The 19,945-nt window shown below is 47.1% G+C and overlaps 1 protein-coding gene across 2 annotated transcripts in view; it reads left to right on the top strand.

The window, feature by feature from the left end:
• Positions 1-19,945, top strand: part of Chat (choline O-acetyltransferase) — a 52,663-nt gene that overhangs the window by 28,163 nt on the left and 4,555 nt on the right. Inside the window, exons 8-13 of one of the 2 annotated variants that reach the window (XM_048421401.3) lie at positions 6,743-6,912; positions 9,120-9,220; positions 10,010-10,138; positions 12,227-12,349; positions 14,000-14,141; positions 14,269-14,331. In XM_048421401.3, coding sequence (XP_048277358.3) covers positions 6,743-6,912; positions 9,120-9,220; positions 10,010-10,138; positions 12,227-12,349; positions 14,000-14,141; positions 14,269-14,331 — 728 coding nt within the window. The remainder of the gene's footprint in view (positions 1-6,742; positions 6,913-9,119; positions 9,221-10,009; positions 10,139-12,226; positions 12,350-13,999; positions 14,142-14,268; positions 14,332-19,945) is intronic. The other variant, XM_085687832.2, reaches the window with a different exon arrangement.

Genomic DNA, 19,945 nt, shown 5'->3' with positions numbered 1-19,945 from the left:
TTTTTGATTAATGTTTGCATGAAATAGTATTTTCCTTCTTATATTTATATTATATTTGATGTGAGTTCTTTGTAGGCAGCATGTAGCTGGGTAACATTCTAGTATATTTTACTACCACCTACCACTATTTCTTTTTTTCTTTTTTCTTTGTTTTTGGGGTGGACCGGGTGGAGTGGGGGTAGGGACAGGGTTTTTCTGTGTAGCCTTTGCTGGCCTAGAACTCATTCTGTAGACCAAGCTGACCTCAAACTCGGAGATCCTCTGCCTCCTAAATGCTGGGATTAAAGATGTGTGCCACCACCACCTGGCTCCTACCACTATTTCCAACTGGTATATTTATACATATTTATTTATACATAAAATAGCTATTGGCATGTTTCAACTTAACTCTGCTGTTTTATATTTTTGTTTTCTCTGTTTTTAAATTATTTTTCCCTGGATTCTAATTCCTTCTTAACTTTCTTGCCTTTCTATAGATTACATGGTCTTTTAAAAAATGATTCTAGTGTTTTAATGCTATCTGTTTGTATGACCTTTTCTATGTTCATGTAAGTATTGCCTTGAGTATATAGAGTTTATCAGTCTTGTGTTGAGGAAATCAGCTCTGGTGACATGCAGGAAGCTTACCACTTTCCCTTTATGATACACTCACCTTGCCTTCATAGTATTTAGAACCATGCCAAATATTGTTATAGTTAGCTTCACACTAAAAAATGAACTTTTCACTCAGGCTTTTCCTCTGGCCAGAGTCTTTTACCCTTGGTGATGTACTAGTACTCCCTTCATCACAGCCCCTGTTATTTTAAACATTCTTTAGTCACTGTTTTATGGTCGACAAGCTAGAGATATATTTCTTCCCTACTCCCAGGATCAAAGGCAAGCATCCTACCAATGAGTTGCACCCCATTCCCCACTTTTAAGAATGCTTTGGCTTCCCTTCCTTTTTTTAAAGGGCTTTTTGTTTGGATGTTGAATCCTGTGTTGACACACCTTTCAATTCTACTCCTACTTCCTTCCAGCCCCCATGGAATCCAGTAAGAAGTCTGCTGTCACTCTGTTTTCCTTCCATAGATCATAGATCCATAGATCATGCCATGTCTATCAATACTTTCCTCTGCTGTTGTTTCCTTCTTTATTGTTTTATTGCACTATACATTTTTCTCTGCTCCCCTCCCTTCCTACCCTCTCCCCTTTTATCTTCTCCCATGACCCCCATGCTCCCAATTTACTCAGGAAATCTTGTCTTTTCCTCCTCCTTATTTAGATCCATATGTGTTTCTCTTAGGGTCCTCTTTGTTGTCTAGGTTCTCTGGGGTTGTGGATGTGGTACATTTATACAGTGGAGTACTACTCAGTGGTAAAGATTAATGCCATCTTGAAAGTTGCAGGCAAACGGATGGATATAGAAAAAAAAATATTGAGTAATGTAACCCAGACCCAGAAAGAAAAATATCATATATACTCACTTATAAGTGGCTTTTAGACATAAAGCAAAGAAAAAACAGTTTGCTATTGCTTTTCATACATTCAACATGATATATATTGGTGTAGATTTCTTTTGATTTACCCTGTTTGGGTCTCTAGTCCTCTTAGACTGAGGACTTTTACTAATTCTGTGAGTTTTAGCCATTGTTTCTCTGAGTACTTTCTATTCTGCCCCCCTTTTCTCCTTCTTCTGGGAATTTAATTCCATGAAAGTTACACTTTTTTGTGTGTTGCAGGTCCCATAGGTGCTCTTCTGTCTTTCCCAGTCTCTCTGCTGGCACTCCATCTTCAAGCTTGCTTATCTCTTCTCTGTCCCTTACATTCTGCTCTCAAATCCATCTACTGATTTTATATTTACTGGTATTATGTTTTCTATTTCTAAATTGTCTATTTGGTTCTTTGTATCTTTTTTGTCTGAGAGTTTCTATTTATCTGCTCATACATTCTGTCTTTTTCTAAAAAACTTGTGTTTTCAAACATGTTCGAAGTTGCTTGTTGATGCATTTCATGAGCGCTGTATTTAAAAACATGTCACATAACTTGAACACTTCTTTCCCTTTGTTTAAGTCAAAATTTCCTCAGTTCTTGACATGGTAAGTGGTTTCTACTGGAACTTGAGTGACTTATGTTATAAGGCCCTGGGTGTTTTATTAACCCACTGATTCAGTTGTCTAATTCACCTACTACTATAGCCAATGATGGGGGAGATGCTACCTCATCACACCCAGGTAAAGACAGAAATCAAAGTTCTTCGTTCTGTTGATTTTCTGGTGGGAGAGTAGTCCTTATTACTGCTAAATAAGAACTCGCGGTCTTGACATGCTTGCTTTGGGTGCCGTGTGAAAGTGGTGGACTGAACTGGTCACCCTGCGGTGGAGATGAAGGTTCCAGCTTCCATAAGAGACCATGGCTTCTCTGACACAGAGTGGGGGTGCCTCAGTACAGATCAGTAAGGCAGATTAGGTTCTCCATTGACCTTGAGCTGGCAGCAGGAGGTAGAACAACTAGGTTATGGGTGTATAGAGAGTTGAGGACTTGGACAGTTTTTCTGGTGATATTTGTTTGAAATAGAAAGGCTATCATCCAAGTGCTTTCTTTATTTTAGAGGGATTTTTGTTTTGTTTGATTTTTGTTTGTTTATTTTTTTTTTTTGACAAGGTCTCTCTATTATGTAGCCCTGGTTGTCCTGGAACTCACTGTGTAGACCAGGCTGGCTTCAACTTCAGACATCTACCTAATCTGCCTCCCAAGTGCTGGGATTAAAAGCAAGCACCAATATATCTGGCTTATCCCAAAGTTTTTTATTTTGCTATGGATAGAGAGAGTAGGTTTGTGTCGGGTGTTGTCTTTGTATGTGTGTGTCCTCATTTGCATTTTCATGTTTTTTATTTCCTCCATTCTAGAAATGGACTATTTTAGATAAAAAGGGGGAACTCTCTCTGTGTTCGTTTATTTAAGAAGCTATAAGAAAAACAGCACAGACTGGGTTTTTCTGTCTCGGAAGAAAGACTCGGAAATGCCTTTCTAGCTTACAGAAACTGGAATCTAAGAGCAGCATACCAGCAAGGATGGTTTCTCCTGCAGCCTCACTCCTTGGCTTGCAGACTGCCACCACCACTTTGTCTTTAAAAGGCCTTTTCGCTGTCCTTATCGTTGGTAACTCTGCTTCTATGAACCAGTCCTATGGGTGGGTTACAGCCCCTGCCTATGACTTTATTTAACCTCAGTTACTACTTTAATACTTCTCTCTCAAAATTCAGTCATAACGGAGCTTAGAGATTTCATTTATGATTTGCATGGAATACACTGTAGTCCAACTCAACGGACCTGTCACCATGCTGCTTTTTTTAGGTTATGAGGTCCCTGTCTGGCATGCTTTCTTCTTTCCCATCTTCCAGAGCTGCCTTATGTTTGTTTCAAATATAATAGTTACCCAGGACGTCCAGTGGGATGGATGGGGATAAACCTAGTTCATTTTCCTGGAAGACAAGACTCTCTCTTTTAAAAAATTTAAAGAGATTTTATAACTCAATTTAAATTGGTTCTGATTCACAAGAGAGAGGTTTCACTGATAAAGACATACTTTCATTGACATCTCAGCCACTGGGAACTGGGGTGATAAAGAACCTCCCCAAGTCCATAGATTAGGGGAAAATATCGGCTGTTTGATGGAAAATTTATCTCCCAAAAATGTAATCCCTCGCGCCGGGAAGGAAAGGCGTTATGATGGACATGGTGAAAGATTAGAAGCTCTGTCTCTCAGAGGAGTCCTAGCTCCTGGAAGGAAGCGTGACGTGTACCTTTCCTGGTACAGACCAAGAAGGTGGAAGTCCTGGGGAGGGCTGAGTATGTGTATGCTTTTGTGCGCACGTGTGCACACATGTCAGAGAGTGGGATCTGAGAGTCTTGCCCTTCTGAGGCAGAGGTATGAGGTATGTGTTGTATCTTTGAACACCTGAGTGAGTCTGGAAGCTTCTAACATCCAGGCCTCTGGAATTTCCACACCGCTGATGTTGTGAGGGTCAGGAGAAACTCCTTATTGCTCAGCTCCCACCTCCTACTAGGAAGTAGGGGCTTCTTGAGGAAGATTGATGCACTACATTAGTCAAGCCCCGACGTGCCCCGAGAGGAGGTCACAAGACAAACAGCCCCTGCCACGAGCTTCCAGCCCACCACCCAGCATTCCTATTACACAGGGTAGATGAGTGTGGGTGTACTTCATTTCCTGCCTCACACAATAAACTTGTCAGTATTGGATGGATCCGCGCTTGCATTGAGGGAGTTCATTTGCAAGGCCACCTGGCTTCCCTGAGCTGCTGTCCTGCTCCCATTTCATCCTGCTTAATGAGCCAGGGCCTGATTCCTAGTGCATGGTGCTGGGCTGCTGGGCCAGACATGGCCAGCATTTGCTAGCGAGGCCTCAGCCGCTCCTCGGGGATCCTTGCAGTCTGTCTGAAGGAGGTCGAGCTACTAGCATGCAGAGGAACAGCCGTTTTGTTGCAAGCCTGTGCTGCACAGCTGGGAGGGGCATGGCAAGCTCTCACTTTTCTGTGCAGCTTCCTGGCTGGACAAGCTTGTAATGGACTTCTGGAATGCCTGTCTGTCACACACTGGTTTTGGGCTGGTTTCTAAGAATTCCTGATTAAGGAAGATACAAAGCCAAGAAATGGACAACAGGGAAGATGTATAGATTTGTGCTGCCCATTGCCCCTCACTAGCCAGCAAGGTCTTAGTCTTCCCATGGCTCCAGGCATCCTTGACTCTACTATAACCATATAGCCTCGGTTCAGGATCCTTCAGTGACTCTTGTGAGGACTCCTCATTCCCAAGTCTGACCTTCTTGGTGCTCTGCTCCTGACCTGGGCCTGGGGTTTACATGATTGGAACAAACCCAGCCTTGCCAGTTACTGGGCAGTTATTATCAGACCTCATGCTTAAGTAAGATCTTGGAAATGGCCCTACAGTCAGGTTATTTATTTTCTCTTTCCCTCTTGCAAATGGGACATGATAATGTTGCCAGTCTCCTATTACAGTATGCATATGTATGTATGCATTATAGTATGCAGTGTATGCAGGCATTATAGTATTCATATGTATGCATTATTATAGTATTGTATGCATGTATCTCTTACCTGGCCATAGCTCTCACTCCTATCTGAGCCTAAGCTCAGGAAAGTGCCCTGATATCTGTTCCTAACTATGGATCTTTCTTTGGCCACATTAAATGGAGGTCTCACCTTCACTGAGTCCACAGACATGGAAAACTAACCAGATCAGAGCCCCTGGAAGGTTGCATGACAGCCAGAATCTTGAGGACCTAGGACGGCAGACAGGGAAGGGTGATATAGCCCCATGCTCAGGAGTTACACAGTGTGGAGGAAGGTGGGAAGAGTGGCAAAGAGGACTTGCTGCTTCTCTATAAGGTAGCTCCCCGGAAGTAAGGGGAAGAATATGAAGCACACCCTCCCTGTGCTCGGAAGGCACTGGCTAGTCTTAGTCTGGGAGCCCAAAGGCCACCCTGGCTGCCACAGAGCACACAGTGCAAGGCTTAGCACCATGATCATCTCCCGGCCAGAGAGACACAGTGTGTGTGGAGGGGGTACACAGTGAGGAGAATAGGTGCTTGACTCTCTTACCTCTAGATTTTATTGGAAGAATTTAGACCTTTGCTTGCTTCTAGCTGAGAGGAGGCTGGAAGTTGTAGCATTAGCCAGTAGTCCAGGTGCCAAGCTAAATGCAGGGTCCTCTGAGTAAAGAGAGCAGGGAAGCTGTAGGATACGGACAGCATCCCCTGCCACATAGTGCATGATGGTTCCTGGTACTACATTCCAAATCTTCTGTGCATAGAGCACTCTCACCCTGCCAGAGACTGAGGGTACCTGTCTCCATCCTGTCACTGCATCCAGCCCCAAGTTCAGAGTCCCCAGCTATGCTCAGCTCTCTCCTCTGGGTCTTGAAGTAGCTCCTTGGAATTTTAGATCAAAGTTATGAAGTTTTGGTTTATAGTGGACTTAAAATTTTGGCAAGCTTTAAGGCAAAAGATGTGTTATTACATCCATAACCAGCATGGAATGGTGGGGAACAGAATCGCCTCAAGAAAGTCATGTGTTTGGAAGAAGGTGGTGGCGACAGGTGCCCATGATCGGCACCACCTGCCAGGTGGACCTGACGGTCTCTTGGGAAGTGTTAGAGGCTGTGGGTAAGAATAAGTTGTAGGTCAGCTGGGCTCCCAGATGACATGTGTCCTGCATATCTAGTGTCTTCTAGCCCTTTCGCCCTGATAAGTGAGTTCTATGTGACTTAACCAGGCCCTGCCAGCTCATTAAGGTTTGCCCATCCCCCTGCAACTCAGACTCTGAACCCACACCCTCGGGGAAATGGAGGGCAAGCAACACCTTTCTTTCAGATCTCCTTGTGAAACTGCCTAATTTAAAATTTTCAGGAACAAAGTTGAGTACTTGGAAAAAAGAGTGCACAGATACAGTAATATCCATGCCAGCCTGAGGGTGTTGTCGGACAAGAGAGTGGGATCCTGGACAGGACTGAAGCAGCCCCCTTCATCTGGGCAGGCAGAACCAGTGATCTCACACCGGGTACTGCTAGATTTCAACAGCCTTGCCAAGACCAGTTGGGTAGAGCAGAGGCTCAGGACAGGACATCTGACTGCAGGGTCCTGCCAAGACAGGCAGTCTGCCTGCGATGTGTGGGACTCTGCGGGTGCCTCAGACCTGAGGCCACACTCTGACCTGTCCTGCAGACTCCACCAACCGGGACTCCCTGGACATGATTGAGCGCTGCATTTGCCTGGTGTGCCTGGATGTTCCTGGGACTGGGGAGCTCAGTGATACTCACAGGGCGCTCCAGCTCCTTCATGGCGGAGGCTGCAGCTTGAATGGAGCGAATCGCTGGTACGACAAGTCCCTGCAGGTAAGTGCCTTGCTGGTGGCCCTGCAACTGCATAGCCTCTTCTGGAGCTGGCTGCCAGCACACGCTCTCACTGGCTTCTGTCACTCAGACTATACTAGCCATGTCCCCTATAGACTAGCCAGAGCTCTTTTCAGGAGCCCTGTGATAGAACCCAGCTGAGACTCCCTGACTGTCCAGCCACTGTGTTGGAAGAGCTTGCTTACACCTGGGCTCATTCCCCACCTCCATCGCCCCGTGGGGTGGAAGGGCACCACACGTTCACCCAGTAAGTCCTCAACAGTTAGTTAAACGGGATGAATCGGATCTGACCAGGGATGCCAGCGTTTCTGAATGTCCAGCACCTGGTTTGACTATTTCAACACACGCCGAGAAGCAGGGCAACCCAGCACTTCCTAAATACACCCTAAGGTACAATCACATAATCCACAGCTTCTCACTCACTTGTATCAGGACAACATCTTATGCTGACTGAGAGGAAAACACTCATGCAAATGGGCTGTACTCTAGGTTGGCTATTTGGTTCAGATCGCTACCCAACCCCCACACACCCTGCCTATCCTACAATTTGCCAACATCTAATACAACCTTGTTTATTTAATACCACCACACCCTCACAGTGACCACATAAAAACAAGTTAACCATCTCCCTGGGTTGGGGCAGCCCACCTCCCTAAGCATTTCCCAGAAGTAGCGCTTTTTCTCCTCTCCCCATCCCTGCGTTTGCTGGGCTATTTTCCATATTGGTTTGCATGGTGATTCTGTTATTTCTGATGAGCGCTGGCTGTTCAGCCTCCACGCTGGTGCTAATGGCCTAGGATCACTCAGAGCTCTGGTGGGAATGAAATTGATAGAATGGATGTACGGGGCGCAGAGCAGAGTAAGCACTGGGCGCAGTTTTTCAAAGATCTATTTTCCTCCCTTCTTTTAAGTGACAGGGATAGAAAGGTGCTCATAGGGCATGGGCACAGATTCACCATTTTGTAGACAGGATGGAAAATAGGTGAGCCGGGGCGCTACGGAGGTGTCATAAACCTGAACTTGAGGGGAGGGAGAGCGAGTCTTCACAGAGAAAGGAAGGTTGCTGGTCAAGGGAGAGAGAGAAAGGTGCATACTAGGAGTCTAAAGGGACTCTGTGGGTGTGTGACTGCTTGTTGTTGGCTAGATTATTGGAAGACACTGAGATTCCAGGGTCTGGCACAGATAACCAGGACTGGGGGGTAGTATGGGAAGAGGCAGCTCCAAGTGTGTGCGCTGTGGTTCCGGGCCATGCTTTCAGGAAACACTCTAAGAACTTGTCCTTTGCTTATTTGTTTGTCCATTACCAAGGGCAGTCTGAGTGTGAGGAACAACAGAAAACCCCACTTCATGTGGGGTACACCCCAAGAGTCAAGCCTTGTTCTTCTCATAACACTTTTGAGCCCCAAGAGCATTCCTTTCCCAAGTCAATTCAATGCAGTCTTTGGGAAAACAGGTTTTAAAAGGCCCAAGGAATCTTCATAGTGTCTGTGGGTCCCCCTGAGCCTTTCTCTCAAATTTGCATCTCAATCCTGTAAGATTAATCCGGATTAAAAGAGCCAAGCCCAGGGATTCAAAGAGTCCTGAGGATGTCTCCTCCTCAACCAGACACAACAGCAGAATGAGAGCTGGTATCTGTTTAACAGGACATTCTCCCCACACCTCTCCTGCCAAGGAACCTGTTATTTCTCCCTACAAATCCTCTCACCACCAAATCACATTGTTATTTTTTATTCATTCATGCAACTCAATTACCCGGCAGCTGCTCTGCGGATGGACACTGGTCTAGCTCCAATCAACAGTGGCTCAGAGAAGCAGAGGCAGTCCATTAGGCAAATGGTTACAAAAAGTGGCAGAGAATGGTGTCTGCTGCGTGCATGCCATTGAGGACAAACAGGACTGAGCACCACCCAACCCTATAGACCATGCACCAGACAGTGTGAGCTTGCTAAGAACCAGGGACCGCTGCAGTGGGGAACTGGGGCTGCCCCTTCACTGCCTGAAGTCCTTGGGCGCTTCCCTGAGACTCTTACACTCTCAGGCGCCTGCAGCATATCCTTTTCAGAAGGCGGGGATCCTTGGGATCCTTGAAGGAGAAACGCCCCAGTGGCCAGGAGGTCCTAACCCAGGCCCAGAGCCTAGTTGGAAATGCCCACTGCAGGGTCAGCTCACCCGCCTCTTTCCTGTTGCAGTTTGTGGTGGGCCAAGACGGCACCTGCGGTGTGGTGTGTGAGCACTCCCCATTTGATGGCATCGTCCTGGTACAGTGCACAGAGCACCTGCTGAAACATATGTGAGTCTGGGGAAGAGCAGAGGGAGGCCTCAGAGTGCTGCGGTGAAAAGCCAGGAGAAACTGGGGTGTCAGTCCAGAAAACGGCTGAGCCAAAGATGAATTTGGAAAGCAGCTTGAGAACTGCGAAATGAGCTTTGTGCGCCACAGACAGACGGGAGGTCCAGATCAGGCAGGAAACTCAGGGCAGACAGGAAGACGCAGGGGATCCAGGCTTTGATCCAGGGAAGCTCAGATTCATCTTTGTTGTTGATCCTGAGAACAGCAACAGGTACTTGGTGGCCCAGCACAGAGGGAGGTCTCCTCCATCACCAGCTTGGTCCCCAGCTGGTCCTTCATGCTGGCTAGGGTGAAGCCTTGCTTTTCTGTTCCTTAACCACGCTGCATCCCTTCTTAGCTTTCAGGGTTTTGCTCATTCTCTTCGAGCATCTCCTTCACGCGTGTAGGTTCTCAGTCTCTTCCAGAGAGTCTTTGGAGTGATTGAGACACAAGCCAACCTTTGGAGACGGAACAGCACAGCTCCTTACATCATTCCCAAGTCTTCCACAAGCCTGCACATGGTTTAACACTAGCGCATATAGAAGCAAATGGCGCACTTGGGAGTCAGGTGGAAGCGGATGGGCTCCTGGCTGTCATTCGCTGAGTTTGTTATCTGCTCGGTGGCCTGCTCAGACCCCCTAAACTCCGGGAGCCATGCACAGAAGCAGCTGAGGTGGCTGCACGGGAAAGCAATGCCGCCCACAGTCCCCGGCTGCAGGGTCTCAGGAGGCTGTTGTCCCTTTGTGTCTGCAGGATGAAGAGCAACAAGAAGCTAGTCCGAGCTGACTCAGTGAGTGAGCTCCCTGCCCCCAGGAGACTGAGGTGGAAATGTTCCCCAGAAACTCAAGGTCACCTTGCCTCCTCAGCAGAGAAACTTCAAAGGTGAGGGGAACCCTAAGTTTCCTTTAGGGGTCCACCCTGCCCCCTCAACAGCTGCTGAAGCACCCTGGATGATTCCAAAGGCCCTTGGGACTCTGTTCCCCTTCAGGCTCCACCCACTCTCACCCCTCACGGAAAAGCAGTCAAGCTAAAGAGGAGTCATGGCTGTCAGGAAATAACCTTGCTCAAATATCCACCATTTTCATAAAATGCAAACGTGAAGCTATTTTTTTCCTGTAGGTTTCACCTGAGTAGGCAGAGTCAAGGCCAGGAGTTGATGCAATAAACAACCACTTTGAATAGGTCATTTGAATCCAAGCTATTTCAATTTGCTTGGCTTTACACGGCAACTTGACAAGGGGGCCTTTTTCCCAGGAGAGGGGCTGGTTCGGGCCTTAGGGGACACAGGCAGAAGACTGTGGGTGTCAGTCCCTGCAGGAGATGAGTGTGAGAACAATCATTTACTCACTCATCAGACTTTAGCGGGAGAAGCAGACCCCAGAACAAATGAGGTAGGAGGTATGAAGTGCCTGAAACAGAGACAGACGTGCAGATCCTAAGCTGACGACAGACAAGGGCTTGATCTCGCTTGGATAACAAGGGAGGCCTTCCAAGGATGAAAACAGTTTGAGGGGCTAGCAGGAAGGGAGGAGGCAGAGTGGCTTGTTTAAGCCTCTGAAGGTTCATAAAGATCCAGAATGCTATAGACACAGCAAATGAGAAGCTGGCTGGAATTGGGACATAAAAGAGTCTGAGCCATGCTGTGAAGAGCCTACCCTGCTTAGGCTGAGGAGCCCCTCCTCAGCAGCAATTGTGGGGGAGCCAATGGGGAGTCTGTGGGGAATAGCACAGGTGAGGACACAGTGTGGCCAAGCTGGGAAACCTAGAATGGGAGCATTCCTCATGTGGAGCTGCTGTCGAGGCCGCCTAGCTTTAGTGAGTGTGGAAGGGGTTTCCATGGAATGATGCTGACATCTCAGCTTTTACGATGGGGATCCACAGTGGGTGGGTGGTCAGAGGAGGGTCAGAAAAACAGCTGAAGGATCAGCAAGGACCTGCTTATTCTCAGGGACCTGAGCTGGCCCTGTGCGCTCCTAAGTCCCCCAGCTTCTTCCTAACAGGGTATGAGGAGTCGCCTGGACCTGAACAGTCTGTGAGATGTGGCGGGTCTAGGTGAGCCAAGTGTGGGGAGGGGGTTTCTGAGCGGCCATGGTGAAAGAGAAATTTGCCCAAGGAATCTGTCGAAAGGTAGGGGGTCTTTCCTGTCCCAAGCAGCTGCATGACTCCTGGGAGCTTAGTTCATGTGAGGCAGGAGGACTGATTTAAGGTGGGCCGGGGCAGCAGATGTAGCATCCTGTCCCAGGGACAGTATTTGTCAGTTACAGGTTACTCCTGTAGGACCTGAGACAACGGCATACACCTTGCAGGCAATGCCCCCATGATAAGCAGACCAGACCCCTAACTCGTTATAAAGGATGGCACTGGTCAATAGGGGCGTGGCACAGGCCTTTCTGTGTAGACACAGGGAAACTTCCTGACACTCTGAGAATGATAGGCATGTCCTGGGAGACCTAGCGGCAGTCACTGGATACGTTGGAATTTCTGTTACATGTAAAGAAAAAGATGAGCAAAGCCCCCGCCGTTGCTGGAGCTACCGTGACAGATATGAAGTCCTGCTGCCCATGGTAAGCAGGGATGAGCCGGCTGAGAAATTAACTGTTAGGACAGCTGAGAATCCACAGGGACATTGGACCCCTGTTCCAACACAGTCTCTTTCAGGCATGTTTTATAGGTGGGAGTGTGTGGGTGAGGCTCTCCCTGCCCATGCAAATGTCTCATTTCCATGCTCCTCCCACCTCAGCGCTGCAGCCGGGCAGCTCTCCCTAAAAGGGCCCCTTTAGGCTGAGCTTTTCCAGAAAGGCAAGATAGGTGAAGGTAGGTCTCTGATACCCTAGGGCATTTCTGGACCATAAGGGTTGTGCACTCAGCTTCTGGACCACGAGGGCATGGACCAGGTTCAGAAAGCTTGGGTGGGCTCTGTAGTAGAGGTGGCCCATCTCACATGCAGAATATCTTCTTTCTCTTCCACAGAATAGTGAAGAATCTGGATTTCATTGTTTATAAGTTTGACAACTATGGGAAAACATTTATTAAGCAGCAGAAATACAGCCCTGATGCATTCATCCAGGTGGCCCTCCAGCTGGCCTTCTACAGGTGGGTGAAGGCAAGATGAGCCTGCACCCAGGTCCACTATCAAATCGGGTGTCTAGAAGCATCCCAAAGGGAGGTGTGACTTTCATGGTTGGGGCAGAAAACTGGAGGATGGCCAAAGCCAGCCGCACGGAGATGTTGCCATCTGAAGTAGGTTTCAGGTCAGAATCAACTCCAGGAGGACAGTGTCCTAACTGGGGGGACACACAGTGTCCTAACTGGGGGGACACACTTGCCATGCAGAGCAGGGAGAATCAGGCGGGTGAGAAAGACCAAGAAGCTGCAGAGACTGGCCTCCACCTGATTCCCTCCACCCATCTGAGCTCCTGTGGTGTGACCCCTATCTCCCTGGTCTTCCAAGCCTTGTTCAAGGCATGGAAGCAATGACACCCACCCATCCCACCCCAAGTTAGTCGAATCAAAGATTCGAGGCTCCTTATTGATTTTTTCCTTTATTACATACAACCACATACCCCCGTATCAGTTCTCCAGACGTCTCTCAAGTCTGCTGTCTGCCCTCCCTCCCACCACCATCGGTCCCTCCAAAAACAATCAACAACCTTTGCTTGACCAGCTGCCCCATAGGCTCCACAGAGCACTGCTCCTATCTGCACTCCCTACAGTCCTGTATTCATGAAGAGAGGGCTTGGACATACGCAACTAAGACTAACGCTTGCCGTCTGGTACTCCTGGGACCCACTCTTGTGCTTTGTGGCCCTCCTGTAGACTGTTTGGCCTCCAGACCTTTGCCTTAGCTGTGAATCTGCTCTCTCACCTGTCACTTCCAATGGAAATGTCACCTTTCAGAGGACTGTCTGGAGATACTCCTAGCAGAAGCAAGCATCTGGAGCTCTGTTGTCACCCAGCTTTCTATTAAAATGTCCCTCCAGGAGCTGATGCCCTATAAAGGTAGTAAGACGTAGAGTCACAACTCATTGTGTGACACTAGGCTTTCATTGGTCTGAGCTCTGTGGTCTTACTCCTTACCCGCAACTCCATGAACGTTACTGGTTGATGGGAAATGGGGATTCTGCTGGTCAGGGATGCAAGCCTGGCAGTGTTCATTGTGGTTTCCATGCTCAGGAAGAAGGGCTTTGTAGCCATTAGCATGAGCTCTGCTAGAACAGCCAGGACATGAAAACAATGGGTGGGGCTGCCAGTCACGATCCTTCCCATGAGACACACCTTGACATGTTTGTGGGTCTAGGCATCTGTCCACACTCCCCTTACTCACCTGCTTTGGCTAGAGGCCATGGCTGATCCATAAAAATAAAGCAAGCTTCCCTAAGAGGTGTGATGGATTGCCCTTTCATCTGTGCTGTGGTATTAATCAACACTCATTGGGCCTCACAGAAAATTCCAGGTTTCCTACAGATTGGTGGTGTTTGTTTTTCAAAAGCAACCATCACCTCTTCATTTATATCAACATGGTGTCCCCAGTGTATAAAAGTGTACACGGTTCTTCACATCAAAGACTTGCCAGCATTCATCTTTGGAGTTCTCCTCTAGAATTCTATTAACATTAAAATGAAATACTATGCCACGTCATGTCAGAGCTATGAAAATAAAGCCTGCCGGGGCTATTTCTCTTTCAGTATTTATGACTCCCTGAGAACAAGTTACTGTTTGCCATCCATCTTTTATCTTGTTCAGGCTGTATCGGCATCTGGTGCCCACCTATGAGAGTGCATCCATTCGCCGGTTCCGGGAAGGTCGGGTGGACAACATCAGATCGGCCACGCCAGAGGCTCTAGCTTTTGTGCAAGCCATGACCGACCACAAGGCTACCATGCTGGTAAACCCCTCTCTGCCTTAAGGAGCCACAAGGAGGCCCGTGAGGCTGCCGTGGCTGCCCGTGCACTCTGTTCCATGACACGATTCTCTGGCTCCGGCTGCCCTTACACCCTCTCCTTCGTCCACAGGCTTTTGAGAAACTTCAGCTGCTAAAGTCAGCCATCCAGGCCCAGACTGAGTACACAGTCATGGTGAGTGGGGGTGCCTCCCCAACACCAACTGCTCAGTGACTCAGCAAGGCTGCTGACCCTTATTTTTATTCATTTTTAACTTATTTTGTGGCACTGGGGATTGACGCTGTGGTCTTACACAGTCTAGGCAAGTGCTCCAGCACTAAGCTATAGGCTACATCCTTTTTTTTTTCTTTTTAAACTTTTCATTTTGAGACAAAAGTCTCATTATGTTGCCCAGGCTGGCCTTGAATTCACTATTAGCCCAGGTTGGCCTTTAATGTGGGATCCTCTTACTTCAGTCTGTCCAGTGGCTGGGATTGGTTACAGACTTCTACCACTGAACAGGTCTTATTTCTACAACATGGGCAGCACAGCCTTCCTGCCCTCCCCAGGTCCCATCAGAGAACAGTGAGTAGTATTTGAAATCTGTTGATATAACCATAACTGTAACAGCAGTTCACAATATGTGCAGTACTTTACAGTTTACAAGAACCATCAGATTGGGGTGGAGCGGGGCAGCCTGATGAATACCTGTAGCCTGGTCCCTGGAACACTGGGAAGGAGTCAGAATTTATTATCACCCAGGGCTACTTTTCCTTCTTGATTGCTGTATGTTCATTTATGTTGCCTGTGAACTGAAGGTCTTTGCTGAAAATTAATAGTGAAATCAAAATTGTGTGGGGACTATTTCTCTAGTTTGAGGGAATAATTTATTTTTTAATATCTCAAAGCCATTATTTGCATATAAACAATGGGGTTTGAGCTAGTGATCAATATGCTAATTACAGATAACTCAAAAACAACCAGAAGGGTGGCAAAAATCTATGAGAAGAATTGATGAAATTTTTCTCTACGTACTTGAAAGCAAACACAAAATATGTCTGAGTTTTAGAACTCATCAGTGTAGAATTTCCTCTAACTCCACCCCTAATCATCTTAATAGCCATGTTTGTTCTGTTTAAGCACTGTATTAGCCTGTGCTCCAAGTCCTCAGGAGCCCAGAGCAGGAGGATCACAAGTTCTAGGAGAGCCTGGTATATGAGTGAGACTCTTGTCTCAAGAATCTCACTTTCCATTAGTCTAGCAAAATAGCTGAGGCAGCCAGCCCGTCAGCACAGAAAGGGGAAAGAAAGGCTGCCCTGGCTCACAGCTTCAGAGGTGTCAGCCCACGGTTGGTGGCTTCCAGGACTTTAAGGTCTGTGGAACGGCAGTAAATCATGGCAGGGAGGCCACGATGAAACAAAATCGTTTTCTCTGTGTCAAAGTAAAAGGGAAAGAAGAAAGGGAAGAGCTGGGGTGCCTCGATCCCCTCAAGGGCAGGCCCATAATCATAGGAAACCCTTCCACTGAACTCCGCCTCCTAAAGTCTGTGAGACACCTTTGGAATGTAATGAGCCTTTGGAAACATGTCAGAACCAAACTCCAGCAAGAGCCCTCTCTGTATTCCATTGAGTTATTCTTTGTCCTGCTTCATGCTAGGCAGTGTGCTACATACAGAAACAAACCCCTGTGCACTGTCAGTATGGTGTTTAACACAGAGTTGAGCTAGAGGAGCTTCAAAGTTATGTTAACCTCAGAGAATCGTGAGGAGTGACAGGGAACATGGAGGAGCAAGCTCTCTCCCCTCTTCTGAAAGCTGAGATGAATTTCCAGGGGAAGCAGTCTGTAATGTGAGACAGGAAGGATTAAGAAAGAGAAAGAAGCCTGAGTTGGTGGTGCAGGCCTTAATCCCAGCATTCGGGTGGCAGAGGCAGGCGGATCTCTGAGTTTGAGGCCAGCCTGGTTCTACATAGTGAGTTTCAGGCCAGCCTGGTTCTACATAGAAGTTTCAGGACAGCCAGAACTAGGACTACATAAAGAAACCCTGCCTCAAAAAAACTTAAAAAAAAAAAAAAGGAAGCAAGCAAGCAAGCAAGCCCTGGAGAGAAAGCAGCATGTTGTAGAGGCAAGTGTCTTGTGAATATGTGATGAGAGAGGCAAGCATCTTGTGAATACACGTGACAAGAAGAGCAGCATGGGGCAAAAGAAAAACAGGCTGCACTGTGGGACTGGCTTGGCAAACAGAAGCTGTGTGATGCTGGAGAAAACTGGTCTATAAACTGTGGCTGTCCAGGGTCAAAAGGCTTCTGATTCAACATAGCATGTCAAAGAAGAGCTGAATGTCTCCCGCTCTGAAATTTCCAGAACAACACTCCGAAGTACTTTAAGTCATACACGTGGGAAAGAGAACTGGAGAAAAGGTGACAGCAAAGCATCAGAGCTGGAAAGTAGAGCAGATGACAGTGACTTAGGGCACCAGCAAAGAAGCTGGAAACCCCAGCGACCTGCATGGCAGCACCCCAGGGTAGCGCAGGCACCCTGGATGCACCCAAAGTAGGGGTATGTAGAAAGAAGAGGGTTGCTTGATGGGATTTTCTGTTTGACCTGCTCTAACAGAATCCTTTGAACGGATAATTTACCAAGAGCAAAGATTTTTCCACATTTCTGGAATCTGGGAGTCTAAGATCAAAGGGTCAACAGGTGAGGTTGTTGGCCCCTGCTTCCAAGACGGCTCCTGCTGCTGCATCCTCCAGACTGGAAGGAGGTGCTATGCCCATGTGGTAGAAGACAAGAAGGCTGAGCTGTGTGAAGGGTCTTTTACAGGAGCCTTGACAAGGACGAACACTCATGTCCTAATCACTTACTAAAAGCATTTTCTCTCTCTCTGCACACCAGAAGAGGGCACCAGATCTCATTATAGATGATACGTGAGACACAAGGTGGTTGCTGGGAATTGAACTCAGGACCTCTGGAAGAGCAGTCAGTGCTCTTAACTTCTGAGCCATCTCTCCAGTCCCAAAGCATGGCCTCTTAATGTATTTCATTGACTAGTAACCTTCAGAATATGAATTTTCAAGATTTCTTTTTCTATAAATAAGAACAGGGAACTCTAAAAAATATTATCAAGAAATAAAGTTCTAGGGAGGAATGTAGTAGAAACTTCAATGGAAATACTGGGAGACAATATGAGACAAATTGCTTTAAATACAAACAAAAAATGGGTGAAATATAAGAAAGATAGGAGGGTTGTTCAGGTGAACACTATCCCAAGTGAAAGCTGTTCAGAAAGAGAAACTGGAGAGTGGAAGGATCATCAACACAGCAACTCAGGGACACAGCAAAGGAGAGCTCAGTGGCAGGGAGCTTGCCACCGATGCTAGTGTAGCCAGGCCTTCAGGGTCTAAGGGGCTTTCCACACCTAGCTAAATTGTCATCAGACTTGAAGAGAGAAAAGAGACATTTTAGACAGAAGAAATTTATGTTTTTTTTTACTTACTAAATAATTTTTCTTATAAAACTACTAAGGGTTGCATGTCTCCGAGGAGAAAAATGAGACATAAAAGCTAATGAAACCCAGAAGGTTCAACACACACAAACTAAAAGGAAGTAGAAGGACTCCCCAGGATGATGCCAAAAGGAGACAGAAAGTCAGCAGCGACTCAGCAGATCTAGAGAGCAATTAGTACACAGAGGCGGGATGCGAGAGAGGGCCAATGACGTGATGGCCGCATTTGAGAACTAATTAGAAGTAGATTCATTAAAAAAAGAAAATTTAAGGATTGTCAGCTCAAGGAAGAACAAAAAGTTTAATAAGAAAGGAATTCTATAGCTAAATTGGTAGAGCATTTGCTTAACGTGTGATGGGTCCTGGGTTCTGATCTAACCATAACACGTTATAAGACCCAGCTGCGAATATTTACATAATGGCAGCACCTAAGCATTAGCTGTTGCTCAAACAACAAAGAGCTGAAATATGATCTATGGGAAGACTGTGAAGTATGAGTAGGTAGAGGAATCAGAAGTTAATGTTTTATTTCTTTTTACTTTTTTGTTTATTTGTTTGTTTGTTTTGAGACAGGATTTCTCTGTGTATCCCTGACTGTCCTGGAACTCACTCTGTAGACTAGGCTGGCCTTGAACTCACAGAGATCTGGCAGCCTCTGCCTCTGGGATTAAAGGCCTGTGCCGCCACCACCCGGTTTACGGTTTTATTTCTTCTAACATGAAGTTTATAAGTAAGTCTGGAAAATGCAGTTGTCACACTCTTAAGCCAGGATTCAGAACAATGAACATAAATAATATCAGAAAGAGTAGCTTAAAAGACTTTGGCCCCGTGTAGTGGGATCAGACAAAAGCAACTGATCCAGGAGTGGGCAGTAGAGAGAGGAGAGCTAGGAAGGCAGCTGGTAGGTGGCACTAGTACCAGTCAGCCATGACAACAGGGGAAAGACACAGGAACAAGACAGCCTCCTGCAGTGTGAGAGTATTTGATAGAGAGGAAGGAAAGCCCCGCCCCACCCCCATGAGACGGCAGGGTGGCTCAGGTCCCCTCTCTACTCTCCTATCTCTCAACACTCCTCCTTCCCTTCTGTTTTGGTTTATAGTTACTTGCAGTTCACAAGACAGTGACCACCGACACAGACCTCTGCCCCTCTGCTGTCCACGGTAGCAGCATCAGGGATACAGTAGCTCCGGGAGGTTCGAGGTGGGGAACAAAATCCAGAGTCCTGGTACCCATGGCTACCACCCCTCTAAAGGACTGCTGATTGACAAGAGCAGCGTGAGCACGCTGCTTTGCATAACAACACCCTGGGTGGACCTTCACAGTGAAAGGCTGAAGAGAGGTCACCAGAGAAACAAAAGTGTCCCCTACTGGGGAGGGCTTGTAGTCCTTCCTCTCTGGACCAACAGGGCACATAAAAACCAAACCATGGGACCTGACTGTAGCTCCATGGTAGAACACTCGTTTAGCATGTATGAGGTGCCTGAGTTCATCTCCAGCAACACCTTACATAAATAAATTAATCAGGAATAAAGTTAACTGAAGTTTTATAACTTGTCTTTTCAGACTATAATTAGACGCCTTCAGAGAGACCGGAGCCTCTGTGTCATCTTTATGCATTTGTTCTTAATGGAAGGAGAACAGTTGTCAGATATGAATACGTACCTTGTAAACCTAAGCAAAGGTCACCGGGAAAGGACAGGACTGAAACAGCTAAATGGCCACTATACATAACCAAAACCCCCAAAAGTTTGATTCGTCTGGTGGTAACCAGGTTATGACTACTGTCTAGGAGAAGTCTCCTGAGTCTCCCCACTTCTGCAATTGCCCCAAATAAACACATAATCACAAACAAAAAGCAAATAAAAGAGTGTAGATGTCATCCACCCTGCCTCAAGGTGGAGAGACCTAGAAGGCAGCTCTGGCCCTAGTTCCAGTCCCTGTATCCTCTCCACAGGCCATCCTGGAGTTCTCCCTCTTCCACTCTACCTAATGAAAAGAGTTTAACCATATCCGTGCGTGTGTGCGGGGCGGGGGGTGGGGGGGGTGGGCAGGAGGCAGGCAGATCTCTGAGTTCAAGGTCAGTCCAGGCCCAGTCTTCATAGTGAGTTCCAGGATAGCCAGGGCTACACAGAGAAACCCTGTCTCAAAAAACCAGAGAGAGGGAGAGGGAGAGAGAGAGCCCACACCATTCAGCTAACACTTTCGCCTTAGCATCAGCAGAGCTTTTGCTCAGTAGTCTACTTCCTGACTTAATTCCTGAGATTATGAATCAAATTTAAGTGAGTCTACACATTGTCCCAACTGGGT

The sequence above is a fragment of the Myodes glareolus genome, chromosome 5 (genome assembly GCF_982192425.1).
Source record: "Myodes glareolus chromosome 5, mMyoGla1.1, whole genome shotgun sequence".
Taxonomy (NCBI): domain Eukaryota; kingdom Metazoa; phylum Chordata; class Mammalia; order Rodentia; family Cricetidae; genus Myodes; species Myodes glareolus.
This window is presented reverse-complemented; position numbering and strand designations above follow the sequence as displayed.